Genomic DNA, 17,938 nt, shown 5'->3' on the forward strand with positions numbered 1-17,938 from the left:
ATTAGTAGTTTTTCTAATAAGAATATTGGCAATAGCACTTTTTATGGCTTTTGGTATATTTTGAATCTGTACAAATGTACATATACATAGCTGTTTTCTATTCTGTATCCTGTACACTTTTTTATCTTGGCCCTTTTGTGCCTCTGTGTTTGTTTTCTGTAATACTTGCTGCCTGCTAATACTTGCTGGCTTAGCTTGCTTATCTTATCTTATCTTATCTCATCTTAAAGCACAGCTTCAGCCACTCTGTGGTTCGTTCCAAGAAGTCTAATTTCAGACAGTTAAGCATTACTTAACATTTTTAATTTTTTCATAAAAACATTGAGGTGACAATGCTTCTTTTCGCACAAGGTGATAAACTTTTTTCCCAGCCTATATACGTGAAGGCTTATATAAATGTATGTAAAAAACATATGCAATATGAAGGAAAATATGAGAAAAAAAACTTTTATGGGCGCGCGCGCGCGCGCGCGCACTTGGCACTGCACTGGTTAATGACGCTGAATTTAGTCCTGTGATGCGATTGGTTGAGAGGGCGGGACTTCCGGCAGCACAGGTTGGACCTGAAGTGACAGACTTCATCTCCTTAAAATTGGAAGAAAACCCAAAGGACGACGCGTTACACGTTTATAAAAAGTAAGGAACCAACACGACACAAATAGGTTTTGAACAGTTTGTGGCTAACTCGGGGTGTAGTTATGTTTTCAGGACATTATTAGCCAAACAGCGCGGTTATGTTGTATCGCTGAAAGCAGCTAGCCGGCCAACAGAGTCCTGCCCGTAGTTTGGGAAATACGATGCTGTGTTTAGGGAAGGCTCGGAAATAGGTAAACCAGACAAGTTAGCGCAACAAATGATAATACGATGTCGCACATTTGTTTACTTTATGAAATTACATTAACCGTTACAGCTTCAACAATTTTATTCAGTCGTATGTTGGCTGTTCACTTAGTTTCATCATCACTTTGGAAAAAAAATCGCCCTTAAATTACTTTCAGTCTTTCAATAACGAAACTTAAAATGTCAGTACGCGAGAACTCCACGTCGTTCTGTAAGGCAAACTTAAAAATCCAAGCAGTCAGACACGTTTGTTCTTCCTTATGACCTGACTCTTTCAAAAAGGTGTGTTCACCTCATTCACCCTGATTTTGATTACATAAGCCGACAACAAAATCCAATTAAGTGCACAGGTTAAAGTGCACCAGTGCTGGGCTGATGCGCTGATCGATTAGTTGATTGACAGAAAAATAATCCGCAGACACTGTGAAAATAGATTAATCATTCATCGGCAGTCATTTATTGAGCAAAATGCCAAATTTTCTTGAATCCCGTTATTTCAGGTTTTCAGATTTGCTGTTTTTCTTGTCTAGTTATCTGATGTTCAGACATTGAGGTGTTGCTCTGACACGTTAGAGACTAAACCATTGATTTATTCACAGAGACAATAATCAGCAGATGAACCAGTTATGAAAATAATCATTACTTGCATTCTACACCAGTGGGGCATTGAGTTCAAATGTTGGTTTTTAGGTCTGCAGTATTTCAGACTAGAGACACATCAGTGAACCGGATGTCTCTCACAGTATTAACAGAAGAGCCAGTCTATACTTGAGTCAGTCACAGTTGACATTGGGTGGAAGACACCCACACCTGACCATCACAGGACTAACACGAACAGGGGACTCACGTTGATGCCTGTTGGCAGTGTACAGTCACTGTCCAGGCCTTTGCTTGTCTTTGGAATGTGGGATTAAACTAAAATGGAAAAAAACAAACGCACCATCTCCTCACGCAAAGGGTTTGGCCCCGAGGTTCAAACCCAGGTCTTTCTTGTTGTCAGGCAACACTGGTAATCATGTCGTGGTCAAAGATGTTTGCTGTGTTTTCAAGGAGGACCTTGCTGTTGCTGTGTTTGTATCCCTTACGCCCAACAGCTTTTATGGCTGTAATGATTGACTGAACAAACACTGGAGGCTTTTGTTTGAACGTTTAATTGAAAAGATCAGCAGATACATTGTATACATAAAGCAGCCTGTTTTCTTCAGATTAGTGGCTAATTTTAGTTGATTTTTATAATTCTCTAAATCAGTAACACATCTTTTTCATTTGTTTCCCCGTGTCCTAGATTGGAATGATTTTCAGACATGGAAGACATAAACCTTCATTATCGCTTTCTGAACTGGAGGAGGCGAATTCGAGAAATTCGTGAAGCGCGACCGGTGCGATACCGGGAGCGTCTGAAAAGGATGCTGAGAGATGGAGACATACTCAGGTAACAGTGATGGCCAGCAATGGCACCACGAGAGTTTGAACTGCACACTCGAGTGGTTTGGTCCCTTCCTCTGCTGGTTGAGAATTCACTCTGCTCGCATCTGGCAGAAGTGATATCTGTAGTAATAAGTTGTTCTTCTCCGCGGTTGTCTCTGTAGGTATCATGGAAATTCAGATGAAGTTGGTTGTTTTGTGGCAGCCAGGCCATTGACGAGAAGAAATCGCTATTATGAAGTAAGAGTTGATCATTTCCTTTCAATCTGAGGACATTAATGTGGCACAGGAGTGACAATTAGTGAACCTCTCTCCATCCTCGCTTGTGAGCGACTGAGCCTTTCCAGGATGCTCCTTTCATACCCAATCATGATACTCTCACCTGTTACCAATCAACCTGTTTACCTGTGGAATGTTCCAAACAGGTGTTTTTGGAGCATTCCACATCTTTCCCAGTCATGAGTTGCTCCTGTCCCAACTTGTTTGAAATGTGTTGCTGCATCAAATTTAGAGTAAATATATATTTACAAAAATCAATGAAACTGCTGAGGTCAAATATTGAATATATTGTCTTTGTACTGTTTTCGTTTGAGTGTATGTCAAACGATCACTTTCTGTCTTATTCATGTTGTACACAGAATTTCAAGAGTTTTTTTTTGGCTTGAAATCCATTAGAATGTTATTTTTCATGTTTTTTTTTATAATCAAGGATGCTTGTGTACATACAAATTATTATTTGAGGTATTGACGGACACTTACTGCCCCACAGTGCAGTGCACAGCAGACCTAGAGGAGCTCCTTGGGTCTGGAAATAAGTGAATTCATGTTTTTTTGGTTTTAGGACACAGCTCTTGTTCTGTGATAATGAGAGGAGACGTGGCAGGTCATCATGCCAGCATGTCTGACTGCTTGCCTTCATCCTTTAGAGCCATAGTGAAAAAGAAATTATGGCACTTATCTAAGAAACAAAGATCTTTCAGCTAGGAAATAGATACATTCTCAGACTGATTCTTCAGGTCATGGTATGCCAAAATCATGAGCACAGTCCGAAGCCGTCGGCACAGATAATACCAGCATCATTTTTTGGATTGAAACGATTCTCCTCTGCATGCTGAGCAGGTTTGCCAGCTTGCACCTTTTCTTGAACAGCTGTGATGTTGACACAGAAAACATGTCTCATTGCATCATTTTTATTGTAAAGCCTTTGTGATTAAGAAGCGATAACGATATGTTTTGGAATCAGAGGAGAATTGGAAAAATGCAAAAATAAAAAAAAAAAAATTAAAAAATGCTAAAAACATAAATTCACTTCATACAGAGGTGTTGTAAGTCCCACTCCTCTGAGTTACTGTTGCTATACCTGTCGAGCACTCCATCCCAGCACTGAACACATGCTGTTTACAGTGATAACGAAGGCAGACTTTCAACTTGAACTCTAAATCAGCGAGTTCTTGATTTCAGTCGGACAAAAGCAGGCGTCACTGTCGACCTTGCTGCCTGAAATCACAGCTGTGTTGGGCAGGTTTTATCAGCTGTAGCTGGTCAGTTAATTAAGATAATGTTAGCTCTGTGGGTCGTTGAAAATGTTTACCCTGTAAAATGGGGTCTGAAATGTCCACTTGCTGACATTATATTATTATTGATGGGTGCAGTGACTCGATCTGATGCCAGGTCTTTCTTATCTCAGCCCTGACAAATCCGTTTCACAGAGCCAAATAAGTCCCAGCTCACCAGCAACCATGTGCTGCTTTGTTTATTTGTCTGCAGTGCACAAACATTCGAAGACGAAGGGACCGCTTCTCTGAATAAACCGTGTCCAAACTTGCCTAACACACACATCCTGCCCCCGGTCTGACGTGTAGTGAAACAGTAACTAACCCGCTCAACCTTTATACTTAACGCGTGTTTCATCATTGTGACTCACTTTGTGGGAGTCACGTAGGAGGAGGGAGGAAGCCATTTGCGTAAATGAGAAATATGGGCTTACAAATGGTAGTGAAGTGGATGCTGATCGTAGATTTTAGGGTTCACACTGACACAGAAAATGGGGACGTATTACTTGTCTCTCTCAGGAGACCAGTGTTGAGGTCATGGGAAAGAACTTGACAGTTTCCTCTTCTCCTTGCCCTGGATTTGCCAGCCGTGCTCTGATTGCGGTGCGTCCATGTAGGGCTCCCCAGGGATGATGTCATATGGTCAGTATTCAGTTATGATAACAATGATGAAGGCCAGCTCTTTACTGAAGGGTTTTTCACTTCAACAGGCAGCGCGTACAAAGAGATACTGTAGAGTTTCAGGTCGGTTTGGAAATCTCATGAAGTGAAAAGAGAAGTCGTGTCAACCCAAAAGCAAAACGAAATGGCGTGTAAAAATCTGGGGTGGAGCTTGATCTTAACTTAACATCCTTATTTTAATAACCCTGCAGCACTCACGTGGGCATTATAAAGTTTTTATGTCCCTTTGGATGATTTTCCTTCCATAAAATCAGTCAATTATGAACCAGGAGGTAGACAACTACTCAACTACTATTGGGTAGATGGCTTTGAAATTTTGTACAGACATTCGTGACATTCGAGATTGAATCCCTCTGATGATTCCCTGACACCATTAGCAGCACCAGCATCAAACGTTTATATGTCCACTACTTTAGTTTATGACTGCATAGCTGCAAAACTAATGACAATCCCATGAGCCTTAGTGGGGCTGTTGTAATTGTCAGGTAATAACATGCTAAAATGCTAAACTAAGATCAACAAATATTATATCTGTTACCAATCAGCATGGTAGTTGGCATTCTGCTAGCATTAGCATTTAGCACAAAGCCTCTCTGTGCTTCAGTACAGCTTCACAGAGCAGCTTGCACGGCTGTAAACTCGTAGTATTTTTCATAGAATTATAAAGTAGTGTTGGCTGTATAAGCATCATTTTGTGAACATGACCTACTGGTACTGTGCATGTTATTTATTTGATCTCAGTGGCTGAATCACCCTTGCCTGGCAACACCCACCAAAAGAGAATAGAAGAATAGATAAAAATACGCCTCCTCTTCCTCTGCCTCATCACACTTTGTTCTCTTTCTGCTGTCTCTCAGTGAAAAATGGTTCATGACTCGTTGTGCTGGGTGTTACAACAGCGTCTTTTAAATTCAAGGTTGGCGTCCTTAGATGTATCAGAGGAAGGATAAAATGACTCATCACACTGTTCTGAAGAAACAGTAATATCCAAAACTACTGGCTGTGTTCTGATGCTCACGCCTCTGAATGTCACATGAAATGAGGCGCATTTGCTGATATTACTGTTTTAAGACACCTCTCAATGTTTCTTGGTGCTAATTCAACCTATGGTCTCTGCAGGTGAAGATCACCGATACAGGAGTGAGGGGAATGATTGCTGTGGGTCTGGTGCCTCAGTTCTACAAGCTGGACCATCAGCCGGGCTGGCTCCCACACTCTGTGGCTTTTCATGCTGATGATGGCAAGTATGTGACAAGGAGGGTTTTCTTTACACGCTGTAGAGTGAACATGTTCTTAATGACACGCGACATGGAGATGCAGCAGCGCAGTGTCATACGTCTCCTCTATGTATCTGTTCTGATGTTTGAAGCACTGACTGGAGGTTCGAGAAGCCGCACACTTATGTCAGACCACCTCTTTAGAGCAGCTGAGTGATACAACAAACACCAGGATTTGTTGCACAAGATCAGTTATCAACTTTGTGAATGTTTCCTCTCTGTTTCCTGGTGTTTATGACAGCATTTTGTAAATTGATGTAAATTCAATAACCCCTAAAAACGTCAGATCAACAGCACACAAGCGCTGCTGGCTCCATTAGACCTTTGACAGTAGATAGCTGATCGGAAATGATGGGAGAGGGAGATTGCGACCGACAAGCAGCCACCGACCTCAGCTGGCAACGTTTTTCGAATAGCCTCAAGTCTTTCTGACAAAAGAAAAAAAAATCTACAACCATAACTCCCAACAGCCCCCAACTCTGCTGTCTGTGTGTGGATGAGGAGAGTTGGAGGGAGTGGGTGGGGCTGGGTAATGTCCTCCTGTATTCAAGCTCAGTCAGTCCATCTGCAGCCTCTTTGGCAGGGAAACGTGGTGTGCAGCGCTGCTTCTGCCACGCTGTCGGGCTCACACGGAGCAGCCGTCTGCTAGAAATTAGGCTTGTATATTACTAAATTGTTTTCATAATAACGTTGTGGTGACAGTGTAATCGCTGCCTGGCCCTGGACTCTGCTCAGAGACAACGTTTCTTTGAATGAATGAAACGCTACATTTGTGTACTGCACTGGAGGTGCAGGGAGGTGGTCGGGGTGGATGGTGGGCGTACGAAGTGTAGAACTGTGACAGTAAAATCCAGGGTTCACGTGATTTCAGTTTAATGTTAATAAAGAATTTCATGTCTCAGGTCACTGCTGAGTTTTTCTTTATTAAAACAGACCATAATCTATACCAAACCTTAATCCAGCGCTGCCAGTGTCTGAACATTACCATAAAAAGTGCACGTAGTGTATTGTAAGATGGCCTATTTTGTCACACAGCAGGTGAAAGACGATGTCAGTGAACATTTTACTGATACATTTCATATGCTGATGTGACTTGTCAGGTATGTTAATTAACATTTTGTCATTATGTTAATAGGAAAGCTTTGAGAAGTTTCAGCCGCCCTGCAGATGTCCACTTTTCCCACAGCAACTGTCTCCACATTACTACTGAAACATAATGTTTGCAGTAGTCAGACCATGAGGCAAAATGAAATGGGGTTTAGGTCGCAATGCTGTGAAAAACAGAGAATGTGATCATTTGCTTATCTTTTTTGATATGTGCTCAATTGAAAACAGTACAAATACAGTTTGATGTCCGCAGCACATTTCAAACACGTTGGGACAGGAGCGACTAAAGACTGGGACAGATGTGGAATGCTCCAAAAACACCTGTTTGGAACATTCCACAGGTAAACAGGTTCATTGGTAACAGGTGATAGTATCATGATTGGGTATGAAAGAGGCATCCTGGAAAGGCTCAGTCGTTCACAAGCGAGGATGGAGAGAGGTTCACCACTTTGTGAACACATGAATGTAGAAAGGGCTCAGGAACACTTTGTAAATCTATTGCCTGTAAATACAGTTTGTTGGATTGCATTCAGTTTTTTGTCTTCTGTCTTCTGATGTTTCTTTCTCTATCTACAAAATCTGACAGTGATGAAGCTTAATGATCAGCCGTTGAACCTCTCCTACTTGTCCTTTCGCAGGCTGTATAATGGTAACACTGTAGGACAGCAGTTTGGTCCAAAGTGCTGCATAGGGGACAGAATCGGCTGTGGAATATGTCCGGACTCGGATGACGGACAGTTGACAGTGTTTTTTACCAAGAATGGCAAGGAAGTAAGTACTCCATTACTATCATATTGCTTTGGCCTGGACAGAATTTACTCAACCTGTACAATTTTACAAATGAATTTATTCATGGTTTGATGCTGTACCTGAATGTGTGCTAAGGTCGGCAGCGTGGAAATCCCAGCCTTTCCCGATGGCCTCTACCCTGCTGTGGGAATGCACTCCTTGGGGGAAGAAGTGCTGCTGGACCTGAACGCTGAATGGACGATGGAGGAGGATGAAGGACAGATGATAGTGGATAGTCATGAAGAGGACTGGGGCCGTCTCCATGACGTCAAGGTGACTGGCACGGTAAGTCCTGCTGCAGAGACAGAAAAAAAAAAAGGTTTTTGTTATAGTTTTACTAATTCTGCTGTGAGTGGGTCTGCTGGTCAGGGACATTAAAAGGTAACATAAAACTCTGACAGGTTGTCTGTTCACAGGTCTGGAGAATGCACCCGCATGTGAGAAAAAAGCTTGTATAAAGCCTGTTGTGGCTCCAGAGGGAGCTGCACAAAATCTGACAGATCTTCTCCAATGATGTCACTTAAGCCCTAAACCAAATCTCAGAGTCAATACTGAAATTCTGAAGTAAATTTTAAGTTTTTGGTAAATACTTAACAAGAAGAGTTAACAAAAAATAATACAAACACTATTTTCTTTAGTGTGCTCCTTGACCTCTCTCTCTGTGTCTCTGTCTCTCTGTGTCTCTCTCTCGTTGGGTGTCCACCCCTCCCTGTGACGGGGGCTGCAGTGTTTGTGTTTGACTCAGCCGTTGATACTCACAAAACCTGAATTGAAAAGGATGGGAGGGGATCGCAGGTGAATGGCCCTCAGGCAGGAGCGAGTAACTTGTATGCCACCCGCACATTTAATTATCCTTTATTTCTACAAATTTGGCCCTGTCCTGTTTGAATGCAGGGCTCACAAACCGCAGTCTGATCTCCCTGGAACTCATCAATTACACATGTGCACGTCTTAACACTACATGAGAGCTGTCAGGACAGAAAAACAAGTCAGTCACAAAGCAAGATGTGGGATTTCAAGGCTCATGAGATACAGAGCAGCGCGCTTTGAAGGTGATGTTTTATTGTGACAATGTATCCTAGTTTCTGGGTTTCTGTATCTATTTGAGCCTCCGCAGTTTCTCTCCATTTGTCCAAACACTCACTTCAGGTGTTACTCTGTTTGATTTTGCTGTTAGTTGTGATTCTGTGTCAGGTCACGAATTTATTGGATACGTTTTAAAAGCGTTGATGTGCTGGTGTGTTAAACACTGTTTATGAAGACACACAAAATCCAATTTTGCCTTGAAATAAACTGAAAAGAACACACTTTGTTCAGAGATTGCTGATTTACTTTCAGCTTTCATTGTGTCTGAAGAAAACACAAGTTCTCCAGAAGTGAGTCAGTCTGTAAATGCTGATGAATGAGGCTTAAAATGTGATATATTTAAATATGTGTATGATTTCAGCTTTAAGCCTCGAACCAGCATAATGTTGCTATTGGTGCTGAAGTGACAGTGGTTGAGTGTAATGAGATCACACATTTCAAACACTGTTGGTCTCATCCCATTAGTGCTGCCCCGACCAAAGAGTTTCCTATTTGATGAGTCGTTGTTAGTTCAAGCTGTGAGTTGACTCGTCATCACATGTGTTAACACTGTTCTAGATTACAGAAAATACAACCCTTTTACAGTTTTACAAAGTGTTCCCGAGTCCATGTAGTAACATCCTTTATTCAATCATGTGTTCACAAAGTGGTGAACCTCTCTCCATCCTCTCTTGTGATCGACTGAGCCTTTCCAGGATGCCCCTTTCATACCCAATCATGATACTATCACCTGTTACCAATCAACCTGTTTACCTGTGGAATGTTCCAAACAGGTGTTTTTTGGAGCGTTCCACATCTTTCCCAGTCTTTAGTGGCTCCTGTCCCAACGTGTATGAAATGTGCTGCTGCATCAAATCCAGAATAAGCAGATATTTACAAAAATCAATGAAGTTGCATTAAAACATTAGACATGTTGTCTTTGTTGATAGAAATTTTACAAGAACACGCTCAAAGCGAGTCGCATGTTAACAACAAGGCCAACAGCTCTGTTAGTCAGCGTATAGATGGATCTAACAGACACATATACAACCTTCAGTCAACACCCAAAGTGTATTTTTTACTGATCGACTTCTACCAAAACCCTGGTGACACTGATCAGATCGGGCTGATTCTCGGCTGCTGACTCAGTGACAGGGTGTGGACTGTGTGGACGTCATGGCGTGTTCCTGAGATCAGTGGTACAAGAGAAAAGGTCTGAGTTACAACCGTCACCCCGATACTGTTGTTGGGCTGAGACACATGGACTACGAAGTCTTTTGTCTTCACTGTTGGTTGTGTTGTGGTCCTTTGTGTTCGTGACATTTATGAAGGTCACTCTGGAGAAGGATCCAGCTTTGATGGGGTTGATTTCCTCTGCTGCGCGTAGCAAACCATTGCTGCAGCTTTGCTTTCAGTACCCAAACAGTGCTGTGCAGGGATGAAATCTGCCCTATTTTTCCAGGAAAGAAAGCGCTGCATGACGTCGCAACCTATTTTTTTCATCTCATCATCTAACGTCCCTAACAGGATAATGTGTGAATAAAACATGCTCGCTCTCCTCTTTTTCAACTCCTGCCTCTACCAGCCTGAGAGGGGAGCAGCATCCAGGCCAGAGCACGATCAGACGCACCGTCGCTAGCAGTGAAACGTAGTGTGCCATCTGGGGTGAACGCAGGAGTTTTTGAGTCATTACAATAATTTCAATGAACTCTTCCTCTGGTTTTGTTGACACACCTAAACACACAGTGGGTTTAACAGCCTGTTTGAGTAAAGCTAGGCAGTGTTTAGATTTGTTTATTTAAGCAATTAAAGACACAAACGAGTTTTTAATCTACACTAAAAGCAAGTCATTTTTGCTCCTCATTAGCCTCCAACACAGTTTGAGCTGGTTCAAACATAATATTGACAGTAATGCATTCTGCATTGTGGTTTAGTGGAACAGAAGCTTCTTTGGAAAACAGGCAGGACTTCAGCTCTATATGGGACAAACAGGCTGCTTAAAGCGAGCCTGTGCAACTGTTCTATGCTAAAACGATGTGTAGTAACAGAAAAGGGTCATTAAGTCAGCCATATCTACTTAAGTTAACTAACATAAGCTAACATTAGGCACCATAAGCCACTGGTCAGACCAGGTAAGGCTACAGAAGCATCTGTAGCAGCAGTCTGTTTACATGCAACATTAGCGTTCATTTGGAGTTGTGTTTTTGGCTGTAGCACAAAGGTAAATCCAATATTCACTCTTCTTTTTGGGAGAAATATCTGTCTCTTTACCTGCTAGATGTTCCACTATGTTCACCGCCTAGTTAGTTGCTAAAGCCAGGCTCAAACTACAGGAGTTTTGAACTGATTTATTCCCAATGTTGCGCCACATCATTCTCCATTTTGTTTAGATCATGTGAGATCACATGAGGTGGTGCATTGCTCCCTCTGGAATGATAATCTTAATGTCCTGTAGTGTATGATGCATTGTTATTGTCAGATCTGTGTGCATGAAGAACGTCTGTAAAGTTTCTTCTTATGTGCGTGATGCAATCCGATTTCAAACACCTGTGCTTTGTCTGTCCGCTGTTTGGTGCTGGACAGGTAGTGTACAGTCAGTTTATCTGAGATTTTTATCTGCATACAACTGTCTGAGTTGAGTTTGTCGACTGGAAAAAAGAAACCATGAGCTAAAAGAGGCTAAAAGGCATGTAGTCATTTGAACCATTGTTAATGCATCTTCACATACAGCTGAAAGTGTTTAATCATTAAAGTAAACTGAGGACCAGAATGAACACTTAAGTTTTGTTTGTTTAACCCATTAAGTTGATTTACTCCAAGTGCATTTTTAGTATAAGACATAGAGATTTTGATAAAGCAAAACTGTGAAAATGACCTCAGACTCTGGAGGACATAGCAGATACTGTTTTAAGTTCTCGTGCTAAGATGCTGAGAAAAGTTTAGAGACATTGATCCGCTCTCTGTGTTCAGCCGTAACCTGTATTCTACCTTAACCTGTGCAGCTGCTGAAGTACACGGGTAGAGGGAAGAGCATCATGGACGTGGGCTTGGCTCAGGCCCGCCGGCCTCTCAACACGCGCTTCCACTACTTTGAACTGGAGATCACAGATGCTGGAGAGAAGTGCTACATCGCCCTGGGGCTGGCACGCAGGGTAAGAGGCTCCTTGTTTTAGTCATCGCCATAATGACCACATGTCATTATCATTGACACGGCGTGTTACTTACTGTACGCACTCTGTGGTTATCTGTCAGTGCAAAAAACCCCCCACCACCCTCTGCCCTCACGCCTCGTCATCGCTCTCCCTCATACACATCACTGCTCTCACTGTTTCCAGTCTGAGTGATGGATGACCGAAAGAGGAAAAGCTAACAACAGAATAAATATTGTCTCATTTCATCCCCACATCTGGTTTTCCATAGAAAGCAGGTTGTTCCATTCACATGCTAATCTGCCATGTTAACCAGAAGACTGCAGTCAAGTGTGCTAAAGGTTACTGATGAGATAACAGGAGATTATTGTATTTGTGTCGGTTTCTTTCAGTTTCTGCCTTATTTTACTTCCTCTTTCCCAGCTGTGAGTCACCGCACACATGGTGGAATAAACAGAGAAGAATCAAAAGCACGCAGGAGTTCCTCAGGCGAAGCAATTAAAGGCTGATATCCTAATTAATTTGGCTCAGTTTGGTGGTTTTAATCTGAAATGATGACAGCAAGTGATGATCCATATTTTGGAAATAAGGCTGAGAGAAGACTTGTTGAGTGTTTACACATCAGAGATGCAATCAGCTGCCTTCGGCCTCCTATGAAATCATCATGAACTTGTGCACATTGTGTTTAATATAAATAAAATCAGCGTAATAGCCGCTCAGGATGCAGTCATCGTGCCGTTTTACATGGCAGATTTGAAGCGAAGTGTGTCTCAGAGGTCGCTGCTCTCCTCTGGGATGGGCAGCACTGGTCCCTCTCAGTTGTCGGACGCTAATTGCTCGAGCATCAGTCTTACTAACCACGCTGCTGTTTTGCCAGCTGTGGTGCTGCTCACTGCCTGGGAGGTGGTGGATCACCGCTGCACTCGCCCTTAACATGAAGCCCCCCCCGACTCCTCTGCCATGAGTTACTCTGTGTGGGCATGTCGTGCCCCCGGGTCAGACGGCGTGGAGAATGGAGCTCTGTCATTTCGCTGATTGTTTTGCAGGAGTTGTTTTTCCTCAATGTGTCTGCGGTTCTGCTGGAGCATTATAAATCCATCAGACGGTCATTCCTGAGGTTTCGTTCCATCCCCCCGTCATCTCCTACAAGGCGCATCAGCCTGCTGATGGGAAGCGTTACGTCTTGCTGCAACAAATCAAAACAAAGGTGTCTCTCTCTGTCCCAGCGTAACACAGTTACTAGTTGCTCAATGGCTGCTTACGTTGGATAAAGGTGCATTTGTTTTTGGTGCATTCCTTTTCTCTTTTGTTGCTTCAGGGAAAAGTCTTGTTCCAGTCATTACAGACACCTCGTCTCTTTAATTCTGCGGTGTTGCTTCCGTCTTATCTTCTCATGCTTTCTCCTTCCGACGCCTAATTTTCATACCTGTCGCTGTGCCCATCATCACACCGGTGCTCTGCTCACACAGGGACTTATATGGCTACTTAAACCTCCCTGAAATAGACTGAACATTTCAGAGTAGAGTTCTGTTTGTCCCTCCAGACACAGAAAGTCACTGCTGTCACATTGCTTGATGAGTAATGGCGCTGGTTTGCTGTTTGTCCCACGAACTGCCTTCATAAAAGTGACACTTTTGGCTTGGTTTCACCTCATCGTAGAGTTTTTACGTCCTTTCTGCACCTGTCTGAGATCATCAGCTTCTGTCACACTATACACTGAAGCAATATTTTCTTTTAGTATTTTGAAATTTGAGTTTTCCCAATTCAAAAAAAAGAGGTCCAAGAGAAAATGACTGCTCTTCCAGCAGTGAAAATGAATGAATACATGAAATGCATGAAGACATTGTTCAGACTGGTTGATGTGTTAATGAATCATAAGACGTGACTTTCTCCTTTGTTTCTCAGGACTACCCCAAAAACAGACATCCAGGCTGGAGCAGAGGGTCCATAGCGTACCATGCAGGTGGGTGCTGGCTCATCATGATGGTGCATTGTGTGTGTTTCTCTGCATTCATTGTGGACAGTGGTTTATGTTCTATCCTCTATTTCACTGTGTCACCAACAGTCACACTGGTCATGGCACCAAATTGTCACTCATGTTTCCGGTAGAGAGAACAGACGTCAATATTTTATTATTATCAGTGTCAATAGTAATGAATTTTTTAAAGGTTGTCATTGATGTCTGTGGCTGTCTTTGGCTTCCGCTGCACAGAGCTTTGCTGAGACCAGTTTCCACTAAACTTAAGACTGTTATTGTTCCAGTATATTATTTGATACGTGTTCTCTCCTGAGTGCACGTGGGCTTCCTCCGGTTGCTCTGGTTTCCTCCCACAGTCTAAATCATGCAGGTCAAGTGAACTGGAAACTCTAAATTGTCTGTAGGAGTGAGTGGGAATCAGTCTGTCTGTCTGCACAGAGTGTGTTGGCTTAATAGGATCAGTGGTTGAGAAGATGAATGGATGGATGTTCCGGTACACTGCTCAACCAAACAAAAAGATTTGTTTAAGATTTAGCGATGGCAGGTGTTGTCTTGTGTTTTGACCGTCTTGATTGTGTCTCTCATGTCTGTGACATGAAGCACTAACCAGTGGTTCATTGTAGATGATGGAAAGCTGTTCAAGGGCAGCGGGGTCGGGGACCCGTTTGGACCACGCTGCTTTGAAGGGGACATTATGGGCTGTGGGATCATGTTTCCACGCGACTACAGCCTCGATGGTGAAGGTGAACATCTTTCATATTATTTCAGAAGCGCTGTTCCTCGTCATGTACCATCTTTAATTGACTTTCTGCGTCTCGGTTCTTACAGATGACGTAGACGACTGGGACCTCGAGATGTTTTCTAAGCCCGTTGAGGTTCAGAACGAATTGTATGCAGGAAACGAAGATGGGGAGGAGGAGGAGGAGGGAGAAGATGTGGAGGGGAGGAAGGTCATGGTGAGATGCTGTCAAAATCTGGGAATATCAAACCAGCGACTCTTAAAGCCTTCAGTGCAAATAGTCTTATTATCTCTTTGCTGTTTGAACAGGTGTTCTTCACCAGAAATGGAAAGGTGGTGGGCCGTCGGGAAGTGGTCGTGCCCGAAGGAGGCTTGTACCCCACGATTGGCATGATGAGCATTGGGGAGAAGGTCAGAGTGGACCTGCACCCCCTCAGTGGCTGAGCTGAGTGGAGAAGATGAAAGCTGAGTGGTGAAATCAGAGAAAGGTGGAATGATTGAGCTCTGGTTCATTTAGGAGATCGGACAATAAATAATGCCTCCACATCAACAGACTGCAGGTGTTACTTGAAAAGTCACTCCAGTGTAGAGGAGGGAGACTGTGGCACCCTCCTGCTGTAAGGATGATCAAAATAATGTATGTTGATATTAACACGTGTGCCTTAAAAGAGTGATTTCCAAAGAAAATTGTGTGTGAGGGTAAAACACTATTTTTGACAATTCCATCACTCAGAGTAAAGTTAACAAATAACATGGGGTGCCAAATAATGAATGAAACAGTCCAATCAGAGCAGACCCCAGCCAACAAGTGGACATAAGTGAGCAGATTCATAGTGCCGCTCCCACAGCCTGCAGCCACATTGTGCTCATTACCAGTGCTCTGCGGTACTTCCTCCTATTGATGGTGCATTACTGACACTCAGTGGTGAGAGTGATGGCGTGAAAAAATAATGCTCAGGACGTCTTGCCAAAAACAACGTAGTGAACAGTGGGTTTAAAAACTGGTGCTTTATCACCGTGCTTCTGTCTGAGTGTGATTGCTTGCTGAAATGGAGTCATTACATCACACGCTGGCAACTGAGCAAGCCACATGCATTAGGAACTATGGGATAATTAAATGTAATCACAGGTTGTTGAAATGAAATCCATCATTATGACCTTTAATTGTGATAGTGGAGGAAGCGGTTTTAAAAGCAAGACTCCGAATCCAGGTTGTTTTTACAATCCTGGTCAGATGCTGTGCAAAATCTAGAGAAAACAGAAGGCGATCACTGCCTAATCCTTTTTAACCACTTCACCACTTTGTGAAACACATGACTGTATAAAGGATATTACTACATGGGCTCAGGAACAATTCATGAAGCCTTTGTTGAACACACTTCATTCGCCCATGATTGAATTGTTTTTATGTGTTTTACACAGCGTCCCAACTTCTTTGGAACTGGGGTTTTATAACTAGCTGCTATCGGTGTGATTTTCACCTGATTCTAGATGATGTCCTGTCATTAAATACAGTCACAATCACTCCAAAATGTTAGGGCTAAACATTTGTGACAGTAAAACCTAAATCATGTCAGAGGTTAGTGAGGTGTCAGCATGGATCTGTTGATATTTCAGTACCAGCTGATGTTGCCTTTGAATGTGTTTTTCCAGTATAGAGATATTTTGTGTCCAAGTGTAACTGCACACCTGTTCTCCAAGCACACACACACACACACACACACACACACGCACGCGCAAACAAACAAACCAAGGAAATCACTGATCCCTGAGTTAAACTCAGTCAAGCCTCTTGATTTGAAGTCATTTGAAGTCCTGATGTTCATTTTCTGTGGATCATGAGGTATTTTGATGAAATGGATGTCAAATATCTCAAAAAGGGAAAACCGTTAAGAGTATTGAACCCTGTCAGGACAAGAATAATTAAGGACTTAACAACATTTTTGTATTAAATTACTTACGAGTTCAACATTTGAATATTTGACTTCAGATCTGAATGTTGAAAATGAAGCCATACTCTAATGTTTGCTGTTCTCAGGTATATTTGAAAATCAAAATGAAATATCTTGTCTTTTGTTTTGTTATTTTTGTGATTTTGCTCTATGCTGAATCAACCGTTGATTGCTCCAAACCTGTAATGCATTTTTTATGTTTTTTGGTTTGTTTGACCACAAACTTGTTTTCTAATCAATCCTTTTTTTTGCAGTTGAAGACTGTTAAGAAGACTTTTGACCGCTTTTCCCAGGTTGTTGTGCCAAGTTATAAGACTGTTAAGTTAGAGTTTTCTATTCATGACACCAAATTCTCCACACAGCACCTACGTTGTACCAAAACCGTCGAGACAAAGGTGTAACAGGTGTAACCTGTAACAGGGTTTTCTGCAGACCTCTGTGCTACACTTTGAGTTATTTATGAGGATAAACCAACAGGTGTTGATTGATGGTGACACACAGAACTTTTAGAGAGTTTTAAGTTTTACCTGCAGTACTTTACAGCCAAGAACTTGATGATGTTAGAAGCAGATTTTACAACCAGACTGCTTTTAAACATTTGACCCAATGAGCAAAGTGCCTGCATGGAAAGATCCAGTCTGGATCCTTTATCACATCATACTCCTGGTCATAGGATCCAGGTGTAGGACTTTTTTCATGCTGACTGTGGAGCCACGTCCACACTTCGACACCTCACCTCAAAGGTGTCTCATGTCTGTAGATGTCACTGCAAAGATTGAAAAAACAAAAACCCAACCCAACCCCTGGACTCTGTATCTTCCTGGGCTACTCATTTGAATAAGGATTGATGGCGTCCATGAAAAGTCTCCCTGGTCAGCAGGAAAGGTTAAAGACTGTTCATGTGTTGCTCACCTGCTGCTAGTGGTGTGCTGAGGAAACACTCTGCACATCCTCACGTCCGCCTGTACTGTTCACAGGGTGTACTCGTGTTTTTTCACCGTCATCGTCCAGGTTTGATGATTCATCTTAGTTCATAGGAGGTAATGACGGTCTCCTGCTACTGCCGGCCATCTACCACACGCCTTTAGTATTTAGCCCACCTTTATTTTTGGTTTAATTAAGCATGACGTGTAACACAGTCAGGGCCTCTCTGATAGCTTCTGTCTATCCAGCCCGTGTTTACATCCTGTCAGGTATGTTTTTGTTGATCTTGACTTTTATCTCATTCCCTCTTTTCACTTAAAGCAATCACAAAAACATGCTAAAGTCATGTAAAAAATAAAGAATGTTTACTTCCACTGCACCAATGACCACTTGTTTCTGTTGTGTCAAGTTTTATATGAATCACATTTAGTGCCGTCTGTTGACTTAGATGTATCTGAA

The 17,938-nt window shown here is 42.5% G+C and overlaps 1 protein-coding gene across 1 annotated transcript; it reads left to right on the forward strand.

Moving 5' to 3' along the window:
• Window positions 1-534: 534 nt before the first annotated feature.
• On the forward strand, window positions 535-17,848 carry LOC143339180 (SPRY domain-containing protein 3-like). Its single transcript, XM_076760275.1, has 11 exons — window positions 535-636; window positions 2,126-2,272; window positions 2,430-2,505; window positions 5,619-5,743; window positions 7,522-7,654; window positions 7,769-7,957; window positions 11,740-11,889; window positions 13,792-13,849; window positions 14,488-14,607; window positions 14,693-14,820; window positions 14,913-17,848. The coding sequence occupies exons 2-11, from the start codon at window positions 2,145-2,147 to the stop codon at window positions 15,045-15,047; spliced, it is 1,242 nt and encodes a 413-aa protein (XP_076616390.1). The 5' UTR covers window positions 535-636; window positions 2,126-2,144; the 3' UTR covers window positions 15,048-17,848.
• Window positions 17,849-17,938: the final 90 nt, after the last annotated feature.

This window comes from Chaetodon auriga, chromosome 2 (assembly GCF_051107435.1).
Source record: "Chaetodon auriga isolate fChaAug3 chromosome 2, fChaAug3.hap1, whole genome shotgun sequence".
NCBI lineage: Eukaryota > Metazoa > Chordata > Actinopteri > Chaetodontiformes > Chaetodontidae > Chaetodon > Chaetodon auriga.